Consider the following 12,507-nt stretch of genomic DNA (forward strand, 5'->3'; position numbering starts at 1 on the left):
CTGTGTGGCAGTTTACTGTCCTCCACATCAGAAATTCTGTTAAAGCTCAGCAATGCTGTATCTATAATTCTACCTAACCTAATACCCAACTCCCCTCTCTATCTTCTAAGCCCTACTTTCTTTCTGGCCTGCTAACCTTCCTTCCTTTTCCTCTGATAAAAGTGTATTCAAATATACCCTGGTATCTCCATCTTTTAAACATAAAAATCCTAACCTTGACTGCCTGTCCTTCCAAAAACTATCCTGTCTTCACTTGTTATCCCTTAGCTTCAAACTCACTGAGTAGACTGTTTACAACTTATGTATTACTCTCACGTCAGGCTCAGTATTTTACCCATTCCAATTTGGCTTCAACCCACTCCAATCTCTTGAAAGTGCTCTCAAAATTTGAAATGACCTCTTTATGGCTAATTCTTGAGACTTATATTCAATGCTCAAACTTTCTGCTGCCATTGATACCAGACACACACTCCTCCGTTAGCTTTCGTGACTTGTCCTCCCCTCCTTGGTTCTCTTCCTCTCATTCTGGCCACTCTTTCAGCATCTTTCAATGACATTATCTTGTTTCCATTCTCTCTCTCTCTCCCTCTCTTGGAGTTCTCTCAAGTTTCCTTCCATTCTTGGCTCTCTCCTCTTCTCCTTTCATCCCTAGTCTTTGGGTGACTTCATTAGTTCCATGGGCTTAACTATATTCTTTAAAAGGGATTACCTCAAATATACTTTTTCTTTGCATACCTATCTCCTGTGGGTCAACATGCACCAGTTATTCAGACTAACTTTGCACCCTGAACTCTTCTTTCCCTCATTTGTTAATTCTGGATTCTCTCCCCAACCTCAGAGTTGCCCTAATGCTAGATTCCCCCTCTACTCCCCAAACAGGATTATAAACACATTTGATTCAAAATCCCTTCCTAAATACAAATGATTATACAAACACAAAACTACAGAATTAATCAGAGTCATACAATAATTATTAGTAAACAAGAAAATGAAAATATAGGTACTGCAACTATTTATACAGAAATATGATCAGCTTTGTTCATAAAATCAGTGGGGTCCAGGAGGAACAGTGAAAGGTTCCACTCTACAGAAAGCTCATAGTCCAGAGAAAGCAGCATTTTATTCACACTTTAAACATTCTTTTCCAATCCATTTTATAAAATTCACATGGAACTGCAATCCTGTATACAGGTCATAATTCTAGGCATTGCCTTTTAATAACTATTATAGTTACACAAAATGTTAATATTTGGACTTATATGAGTAGATAAAATGAGGGACATTATTACACAACTCCAAATCATGATTCTTAGAGAAAGAAGTGATATTATACCTTAACTTGTATTTTAATACCTCTCTCAAAAAAATTTCAAACCTGCCCTATTATGATGTCTGAGAGGAAACTCTCTGGTCAGCACCAGGGCTTCTAGGGACATTAAAACTTGCTCAGAAAAAATTATCTAGATGGTGGGGACAGAGTGTTTAAGTGACTCATCCAAAGTAAATCGGGAAGCTAGACTCAGAACTAGGATTAAAATTCAGGTCTCTCAACTTCTAAACCTACAGTTAGGTCCACTAGATCACTATGTCACCTCCCAGGCAAGTCATTTAACGATTCTGCATTTCAGTTTCCTCAGGACAACTGCATGTACCACACTGACCCTCTTCTGAGACCACAAACCCAGAGGAAAGAGAAGATGATCAGCCATTCTACTATCTCCTCTCTCAGATTTTACAGCAGTGTGCATTTTTTTGAATTGTGCTAGAGGCTGCTGCAGTACTAACCTTTTTCTTCTTTGTCCAAATTTCCTCCCCTAGAGTGGGTCCATTAAGTGAATATAGTATCCGTGGTCAGAAAACCGACCACATATAAATTTGAGTCTAAGGTTTCAGGCGTTTTTGCTTTACTCCTCCTGAAAAAACACGAGAACTAATCTATATTGGGAAAAGTGTATTTCCTCATTTTCATAACTGCTGACGGGAGTTTATTCAAACTTTTAAAAATAAATTTAACTTTGGACAGAGACAAAGCATAGAATATTTCAGTTTCAAATACAAATGCTTTGGAAATCCTTTAGTGTAGGTAATAAGAGAAACTGTTCTGCATCCTAGACTATAGTTGTTGCTACTTGCTGTTCTCAAACGAAAAAAAAAAGTTAAAACTTTAACAAATCTGTTCCTAATGTTCTGATTTGTCAGTTACTCAAATTAGTCCTTTTTCCTAAGGGATGTGCATGTCCATGGATCAATGTGTTTAAGGTGGTAAAACTGCTCACAGTACAAAACTAAAATATTAATATTTGTACAGTACTTGGAAAAATGTACAGTACAAGATAGATGCTAAATATTATTACTATAAAGGATTACTGTCACTCTATAGGTTATCCAAATCCACTAAATTGTATTAATATTGACTGCAAAATCTTCCAGGTCTACATGCTAAATACTCCTTTTTGCCTCATCAGTTGGCAGGTTATTATTAATCCTATGAAAAGGAAGGGGAAGCAGGTAACCAATTACTGCGGTGGCAGAGGGAACATATTGGGGAGTGCCTGGACTATCACAGTGATAAAGAAAAATTAAACAAGCACTTTAATCTGCATTCATAGTGAAATAACATGGTTTTCACTGCATGATCACACACGTAGCTCTTTTAGATGAAAATTAAGAGATAAGAGAGGGTAATACACAAGTACAACTTCACCATCTAAAGTAACTAACCTAACAAGCATTTACCTTCTACTTCTGGGGGAATTCTGTACCATTGTGCATGACCAGAATTCATGTCCTCTGCAGATTTCTTTGCTTTCCTGCAGAAAAATGACTTCCTGACAGGGAAGCAAAGAGAAGCTGCAAGAGCAGTTATGGACCAGCCCCTTGCTGCGCAGGTTCGTCATGTCAGGCACCTGGAGCAGCCAGCAGAGGGGTAAATCACCCCATCGCTCCTTGGCTGCAAGGGAGGGGTCACTGTATGGGGAGCTGCTCCCCCATCTACCCAACCTCCATGCATCTGGATCTCCCATACCCAGACCCCCTGCCAAGCCTGACCCTCACCCAGAACCCCCCTAGCTCTCCATGCCCCAAACCCATCCCATTGAATCTCAATCCCTGCATTTGGAGTCCCCCTGCCTCCAGACCCCCCACCCCTGCATCCTGACCACGCCCCACTGAGCTCCCTGCACTCAATCCCCCACCTGACAAACCTGAGCCCCTATATCTAGGCCCCCACATCTAGACTCCCAACCAGCTGCATCCAGACCTCTGTCCCATCAAGCCTCACTCCCCACGCTCCCAGCCCCCCTTGCTGAGTCCCCCAAACCCAGACCCCTCCGCTGAGCCCCAACCACTTTCACTTGGAAGCCCCTGAAGAGTCCCATTTCCCCTGCACATGGAACCCCTCCAACGAGCCTCTGTGCATTCAAATCCTCCCACACCTAGACTCCACACTGAGCTGACTGCATCAGAACTGTCGCACACAGAATCCTCTCACCTCACACCTGGATCCCCCACACAGAGTCCCTCCACACTTGGATCCTGCCTGCCCCACACCTGGGTATTTCTGGGGCAGGCCCAGGCCTTGTGCTGCGTCAGGATTGGTTGCAGTCTCACCACTAAGTTCATGTCCTGGGGGGCGGGAGGCCGCAGGGTAATCTCGCATCTTCGTAAAGCCAGTGGCCCGTGTTCCCCATAAAGCCAGTGGCCTGTGTTCCCCATTGCCATGCTGGAGCCTCTGCATTTATTTATTGACAAATAAAACTTGCAGAATTTTAAAATATTATGAGTAGAATTTTTAATTTTTTGGCACAGAATGCCCTCAGGAGTAACCTTTTCAAATAAACAGGTTCTACTTTTCAAGGCTGTATATGAACTATGTCTACTCAAATAGCTGCTCCATTTGCCTATACCGTCACCATAATGCTAATACTTAATTTGTTGAAGTGTTTTGAGATCCGTGAGCTAATTTAAATGACTTTAAAACAAAATTAGGTTTAATGTAAGTTTACTTGCACCACTTGTAACTTTGTTTATAAGCTCTATATGTATTTAGATACAACTTGACTTCTAATACAGTCCATATTTTTTGGAAGAATCTTGCAACTTCATCCAAGTTTTGAAAATAAAAGTTCAGAAAGCATAGTATGTTGTACATCCCTATCTTAATCTGTTGAATTGAGAGAAAATATGGCATTTGCTACAAACTTCCATGGTCACAAATATGAATGCAATACACCATTGATACATCAGGAATTATAACTTGTCTGTGTTTAATTTGTATATTTATAATTGCATTACTGATTTTCTACACATGAAAGTGTGCACGAAGTTTTAAGCAGTGTCTTTACCTTTTTACTAACCTGTAAGGCTATCTGGACGTGGTGGTACCATTCTCTCATAGATATCATATTGTTGTCCATACTGGTCAATGTCATGAATTGTTTTTTGTAATGTTGTTCCCAAATGCTGCGGAACTGCAGTCATGCCAGAGCGTTTTGGGGAAGAAGATCCCATCTGGGCTTGGGAAGGAGAAGCTACTCTTGTCTGTGCATCAGTTAGGGCAAGAGGAGAACCCACTCTGACAGATGCTTGGTATTGAGAAGTTCCTCCACTGGGGTTAGCTGCCTGCCTAGATGTGACTGAACCGATCCGCCGTACAGCAGCTGGTGAAGCAGGTCTCTGTGTTGTATAGGGAGATGTTGCTCGCTGTACAGGTAATGTAGTGGATGAATATGCACTAGAAGTAAGGGGTCGTGAATCAGTAACTGATGGAGAACCATAACCACTTCCTACAGAAGTTCTCAGTGACCCTCTGGAAGGAGAAACACCTGTGCTGATAACATAAGAAGGAGACTGTGCTCTGGATGGAACGGAACTAACACGTCTCATTGCTCGGTTGACAGCAATATTTACGGAGGGCTATTTAAGAAGAAAAACAAAATGAGTTTTATTAATTTCAAATATTTTGGCTCTGTGATTATTTTAATTTTTTATTGAAACAGAAAAGCCATTGGAAAAAGCACATCATTCAATACAGTATAAAACTGACCACACAAGGATTAAAATTTACAGTAAATTTTCAGATTCTCTACTTCTTACATTTCCTTTATATTATGTCTTTCTCCCTGGAAAAATACATTAGTTGAATTCTTCACTTATTCTCCACTTCTTCTCCATCTAGAATGTTCCATAATATCAAATTAAAGTCTGAAGACTAATATCCCTCCATTCTGTACTTCTGAGTGCTTCTGCTTCTTTTTTTGTTAACATACTAACACCTTTTCACCCCCAGTTCTAATAACTAATTAGTGTTGAATCCTATCTGTTGTTATATACATAGTTCTATTATAAAAGAGATCAAACTGAAAGAAAGTAGATTGGTACCAGTCTGTGATTCAAGAAAGAGTTGAAAAAACAAAGGGTAGCAGGAGTTAAAACAAACATTGCCTGTCTTTAACATAAGACTTACACACAGGCATAAATCAATGACTAAAGATTTTTGTCTTCTCTGAAGTTAAATTGCTTCAACTATGTCTTTATCGAGATAGGATACAAATAATGTACTCTTTTGCCTGCTGTACGTAGAAGAGTTTATCGGGTTTCAGTTACAATGAATTACCAACACTGGATGCATAATAATTTTAGTAAATAAATACTCCTCTGGCGGTCTATCACTATTTACCCAGAAAAAATGTTACTATTTCATTAATTTGAAATATTTCAAAGGAACTTTATTAATTCTTGCCTATAATAAAAAATTAAGAACTAGACATATATTTGTGTTCAAAATGTATTTCAGAGCAACAATTAAGCTGAAAAAAGCATTTGCTATGTTGCGTACCTGAACTAAAGTTTGTCCTTCAGCCCGTGAGTTTCTCACCAAATGATTACTTGTGGTTCCAGGAAGTGAATGCTGCTGTCTATTTTCTGCCTTGCCCAAGTTCTGGCTGTTATGGAAACTGCTTACTTCCTGATAACCACTGTCAGAATAAGAATTCATTTGTGTTGAACTTCTTGAGTTACCTACTGACCCTGCAGATATGAAACCAGTATGAGAAAAAAAAGCTATTACACAATTCTGACACAATCTATAAAGAAATAAACTTCCAGTATTTAAAATGAGTACAACAGACCCTCACTTTCATGGAGAGATGTCTGTTCTGGTGAGTAGAGGTTCCCCTGTTCTGGCTCTGTTCTAACCTGGTAAGTATTGATATGGACACTGTCGGACACTCTGGGTTTGCTTACATCTGTAGTTGGCACATCTGAAAGCAGAGTTCAATTAGTTAAAGCTAATGTTGCTTATATAACTGACAGTACTTTACTAGTACTTTGTTATTGTCTTATATACCACCTGTTACAAAGAACTTAGATGTTATATAATAGGAGCGGCACAGTTCCATTGGCATGTCAGTACCAACTAATCATTTACCTGAACCTTATGTGTGAGAAGCTCTTCAAGCTAGTTTCTTACATTTCTGAAGGTGGTATAAAATTCTGAGTTTTGTTATACTTCCCCTGCCTATTTTGATGCAAAATGCAGATTCATATCTCACAACTATGCAGCGTATTATTTAAAATGTGATTCTACTCTGAAGTGACTGAGAAAATGGCACCTTCTAACATAATCAATATCTACACTAGCACTTTTGTTGGTAAAACTTTTGTTAGTCGGGGTGTGAAAAAATACCCCCCCCCCCCCAACCAGCATAAGTTTCATCAACAAAAGCTCTGGCGTGGACAGCGCTACGTTGCTGAGAAATGCTCTCCCGATGACATAGCTACTGCTGTATGTTGAGGGTGATTTAATCATATTGACAGCAGAGCCCTCTCCTGTTGGCAAAGAGCAGCTACATGGGACCCCTTACAGCAGACCAGCTGCAAGTGTACAGCTGTAAGATCTCTGGTTTAGACATAGTCTTATTCTCTGTGCGGGTCAATCTGCAGATTGTAGTGCAAAATAAGTTTTTATTTGTTAACTCCTTTATCACTACAGGACCAACACAATTAAAAGGCTGTCTGAATTGCATTCCTACTTTTGCATCACCAATATAAATGTTTACAAAGTCATTTATGCACATAAAAATCAGTTGAGTAAGATGAGCCTACTCAAGTGCCTCTAAGAACCAAATCTGGCTTAGTAACCTTTATTATTATGAATGATAATGTCTAAAGGAAAGAATCCAGCTTTACTTTCAGATCCCAATTTGGGAATGCAGAACAGAGTTCAAAAAACTATGTTTACATGTAAACTTTCACATTTGATAAGAATCATTGACATACAGCAAACATGGAAACCTATGACTATATTTTTAGTTACATTTCAGGTCAGAACCATACTGCGTACCATAAATCAATGAAAAATCTGAAACAATCCTTGAACAACTTTCCCTATTATCTTCATTTTCCTCTGAGTGCACAAGTGGTTTTGTCATTGAATGGTGCTTCACAAAAGATGTTTTACTAGTGTTGATTATAGTATTTTAACAAGAAAATTGAGCAGTAAAACGTATAGTTTGGAAAATCTATCTTATGTAAGAATTACATTGACTTTAATACATAAAGAAAAGGTGTGTGTAATTTCATCCTTACACCACTACTTCAAATAATTCCATCATTACATCAATTTTTTTAAATTCTGTTTGCATAACAAGCTTATACTTCCAGTTTTGAGTAGCATAAGAATTTTGTTCCATAGATCTATCATTTTTGCCCTCATTTTTCACTCATGTGATCAGTTATCATAACAATGTTCTCTCCTGCCAAAAAAGTACGGAATGACCCTCCTCTAAACTTGCTATTAACATGGCTTGATTAAGTGACAATCAAAGTAGAGAGGGTGCTCACATCTACAAGGGGGTATCCATCTTGACATAAATAAACGTCTATAGTTACACCTAAACCCAAATGTATTCTGTTTTATCGTGCAGACATTAGATGGTGAGACAATCACTAGTTCCTCTTCTGGGATCAGTTTTAGTGGTTTGTATTTTCAAGAGAAAATAATCTCTGTATATATATTTTGAATAACAAGTTTCAAGTAATATGTTTTCATTCCTTCAGAAGCGATTTTGCTTCCAGTAAATGAATTTTACAAGATGCCAGCAATCCTATTAGATTAATTTCATTTAAGATGGTTGCTGAATGGCTTCAAGATGTCAATGAATATTTTATATTCAATAAACATGATTTCTCCCAAAATACTGGATGCTTTGCTTTCATTATCTAAGTTTTTCAAGACCAGAGACAAATGTATATGAGGTTTAAATGTGTAATGGGGTGTCAAATAAGAGGGACATTTTTTACATATGAATATGGTTTCTGAAATGTTGGGCATCCAGACATTCATGAGGCTGGCAACCAAGATGCAGACACCTCTGTGACAGAGTGGGATATGTCTAGGTCAAACTACTGTGATCTCCATGTTGTAGTGCTAAACCCATGTTTAACCTTGCACAAGGCAAGGTTATTATGATGTATTCCAGAAAGTCACCCTGCCCAAGAAAGGTGCTTGACATCTTCTTGAAGGATGATCTCAGAAGTCATCATCAAGACAATAACTGAGGACACTGACTCTAATTGTCCTTCAATTACCAGCCCATAACCATGAAACAATCTACTCCCTACACACAAGCCTGACTGGAAGAAGGGGCTGGAGTTTCCTCGACCTGGACACTATATTTAAGGAAAAGTGCTTCTCAGGGCAGAAGGGTAGAGGACAAATCCATTGCCACATGCAAGAAGACTGGGCTGGAGAGATAGAAGGCAGGAAGGAGGAACTATGCCTAGCCAGTAAAGCTAACAAGAATGCAGATTCAAAGAAGGGGGAAATCCGTCTTAGAAGCCCGGGTCAGGCAGTGGGTGGAGCTCAGGACTTTCATTATTTTGCAAAGATCTGTAACTCTAGTGCAGTGGTCTCCAAAGTGGGGTGTGCAATCCACTGGGGGGATTTCCAAAAACATTGAGGCAAATTATATCACATTGCTCTCACTAAAAATATTAATAATATTTTTAATAATTAAGATTAAGACAAAATTTTCCATAATTGGCTTGTTATTCTCTAATTGAGAGAATTGGGGTTTTTAAACATTTTCCTCTGATGTATCTACTACTGACACTGTCAGAGACCAGATATCTGACTAAACGGACAAAGGATCAGCTGTGACATGGCAATTCCTATAATTTAGGAAAGGTATTTTAAAATAAATGAATGTTCTCATTGCTTAAAAATTCTTCAGTTCTAATAAAAGGAACCGTAAAGAGTCATCTCTCTCAACAAGTATCAAAGGAAATTATGTTTCATATGATTATGTTATAATGGATTCCAGAATGTGATCTTGTGGAATCAAAACTGGTTTGTCTTTCATGAATTTTTCAGATAAATTGAAAATAAAGGTGATGAAAGTCACTATGATAATGTTGACAAGTTGAAGAAATGTGGATTAACACACAGTAGGTTTCTATTCAATGTGACAGAACAAAGGTGGGGCAGTGTGATTTTCACTCTTTTCAAAAGAAATGCATGTAGTTGTTTACATCTTCAAAGAGTTCCAATTTGTATCTTGAAAATAAAAGTCTAATATCTATCTATTTTTAAACCTACTCTTTCAATTCACTATGAAATCTTTAAGAAGTAAGGATATTTCAAACATTTACTGTTGTCATAAACAGATAGTTAAGGGTTAACAGAACAGGGGTACTTCATGTCTCTTTTGACTGTAAAGGATTAACAAGTTCAGTGAGCCTGACTGTCACCTGACCAGAGGACCAATCAGGGGACAGGATACTTTCAAATCTTGAGGGAGGGAAGTTTTTGTGTGTGCTGTTAGTTTTTGGTGGTTGTTTTCTCTGGGTTCTGAGAGTGACCAGACGTGCAACCAGGTTTCTCTCCAATCTCTTTGATACAGTCTCTTATATGTCCAGAATAGTGAGTACTAGGTAGATAAGACGAGTTAAGCTTATGTTTGTTTTCTTTATTTGCAAATGTGTATTTGGCTGGAAAGAGTTCAAATTTGTATTTTGCTGAAAGGATTTTAATTTGTACTTGTCTCCTTAGGCTGGGAGGTTATTCCCAGTGTCTATAGCTGAAAGATCTGTAACATATTCCATCTTAAATTTACAAAGATAATTTTTACTGTTTTTTCTTTCTTTAATTAAAAGCTTCTCTTGTTTAAGAACCTGATTGTTCTTTTTATTCTGGTGAGACCCCACGGGACTGGGTCTGGATTCACCAGGGAATTCGTGGGGAGAAAGGAGGGAAGGGGGAGAAGAAGGTTAATTTCTCTCTGTGTTAGGATTACTTTCTCTCTCAGGGAGAGTCTGGGAGGGGAAGAGAGAAGGAAGGGGGAAGGTGAATTTTCCTCTCTGTTTTCAGATTCAAGGAGTTTGAATCACAGTAATCTTCCAGGGTAACCCAGGGAGGGGAAGCCTGGGAGAGGCAACGGTGAGGGAAAGGGTTTACTTTCCTTGTGTTAAGATCCAGAGGGTCTGGGTCTTGGGGGTCCCCGGGCAAGGTCTTAGGGGGAGCAGAGCGTATCAGGCACTGGAATTCCTGGTTGGTGGCAGCGCTACAAGTACCAAGCTGGTAATTGAGCTTACAGGAATTAATGCTGGTACCCCATCTTTTGGACGCTAAGGTTCAGAGTGGGGAATTATACCATGACAACTGTAATAGCATACATTACAAAATAACAGGCTGGTCATAAAATGTTAAAGGGTTTGATAGTGAAATAAAACTTCTCAGCAATGTAGACTGCTCAACTATTTTGAAGATGGTTAATTTGTTTAAATGCAGCATGACGTAGGCTCTTTCCGAGAACTACATTAAATACATAGCATCAAAGGGGTGCTGATTTATTAAAGGTATCAGCCTGAAAAAGGAACATTAAACCATCAACATTAGCTCTCTAGTAATACATTTAAAATAAAACAAAAGAAAAACTCTTGGCATTTTTCAAACACTGTGGGTTACCCCTATTCAAGATCCTCCCAAAGAAAATAATCTGAAAATCAATGACCCTGACTTTGGCTAAGTGCATAATGTCGGCTATATTGCCAGTGCCATTACATTTTTAAATTAATTTGTTTGTTCAGTACTTCAATAATCTTGTTTCTCTTACTTCTGGTATCTCAAGCCATAACTGAAGACTCTCTCTGAAAAGGCAATCTTAGGATCCTATGAATATTCTGAAAATATATATAGATTTGGACCTATGCCGTGTAAGGCTACAAGTTATTTGGAAATACAGTAGGTGATTTGATCTTTGTTTTTTGTTTTTTTAAAAGTTAGCCTGGTAAAATCTTTAAGGTATTTTGAAATGCTATTTTAATCACTTTATTTATTTTGTCTCATACTTTAATTTGTTTAAAATGTATAAACGTCAAATAATAATCTCCAGCTGGATACTGGTATTATTACAGAAGCTGCATACTTATGAGACAAGGACCCCTCCTGCTTATTTTACTGCACTAGCTAGATTCTTCGTTTGGAAGGACCTGACCATCTTGGTGCCATGTCTGAAGCAACACTTTTTCTGTGCTATTATCAGACTGTCTACTTCATTGAAGATTGGTTTTGTGAAAGGTTAATTCCAATTCAACAGTCTCTCGTTGGAGTCTGTTTTTTGAAGTTTTTTTGTTGTAATATTGTGACTTTTAGGTCTGTAATTGAGTGACCAGGGAGATTGAATGTTCTCCGACTGCTCTTTGAATGTTATAATTCTTGATGTCTGATTTGTGTCCATTTATTCTTTTACGTAGAGACTGTCTGGTTTGGCCAATGTACATGGCAGAGGGACATCACTCCACGAACCTAAAAGTCGCAATATTACAACAACAAAAATTCAAAAACAGATTCCAATGAGAGACTGTTGAATTGGAATTAATTTGCCAAATAGACATCATTAAATTAGACTTGAATAAAGACTGAGAGTGGATGGGTCATTACACAAAGTACACTATTTCCCCATATTTATTTTCCCCCCACTGTTTCTCACATCTTCTTGTCAACTGCTGTAAATGAACCATTTTGATTACCACTACAAAAAGTTTCTCTCTCCCTTGCTGGTAATAGCTCACCTTAACTGATCACTCTCCTTAGAGTGTGTATGGTAACACTCATTGTTTCATGTTCTCTGTGTGTATATATACATCTTCCTTCCTATTGTATTTTCCACTGCATGCATGCGATGAAGTGGGCCGTAGCCCACAAAAGCTTATGCTCAAATAAATTTGTTAGTCTCTAAGGTGCCACAAGTACTCCTGTTCTTTTTGCAGATACAGACTAACACAGCTGCTTCTCTGAAATGAGACATAACTGCTGTGTGAGATCACCCATATAGGGGAACCAGAGATAGAACCCCAAGAAGCAGAGGTCAGGTAAGAGTTAAGAATGAGGTACCTAGTAAGAGGCTAGGATTCTGGACAGGGGATAAGTCTGGATAAATGCTGTTTAGCAAGGAATATAGCATAACTACAGGAGAGAAAAAGTTTATAGTTGAGAAAGTCCACCCG

The 12,507-nt window shown here is 38.4% G+C and overlaps 1 protein-coding gene across 5 annotated transcripts in view; it reads right to left on the reverse strand.

Annotated features, from left to right (window-relative positions):
- Positions 1-12,507, reverse strand: part of PKP4 (plakophilin 4) — a 215,450-nt gene that overhangs the window by 76,648 nt on the left and 126,295 nt on the right. For 2 of the 5 annotated variants that reach the window (XM_030580275.1, XM_030580278.1), the window contains 3 exons: positions 6,129-6,260; positions 5,837-6,027; positions 4,356-4,914 (listed from right to left, as the gene is read on the reverse strand). In XM_030580275.1, coding sequence (XP_030436135.1) covers positions 4,356-4,914; positions 5,837-6,027; positions 6,129-6,260 — 882 coding nt within the window. The remainder of the gene's footprint in view (positions 1-4,355; positions 4,915-5,836; positions 6,028-6,128; positions 6,261-12,507) is intronic. The other 3 variants (XM_030580277.1, XM_030580279.1, XM_030580276.1) reach the window with 2 other exon arrangements.

The sequence above is a fragment of the Gopherus evgoodei genome, chromosome 11 (genome assembly GCF_007399415.2).
Source record: "Gopherus evgoodei ecotype Sinaloan lineage chromosome 11, rGopEvg1_v1.p, whole genome shotgun sequence".
In the NCBI taxonomy this organism is placed as follows: Eukaryota; Metazoa; Chordata; order Testudines; family Testudinidae; genus Gopherus; species Gopherus evgoodei.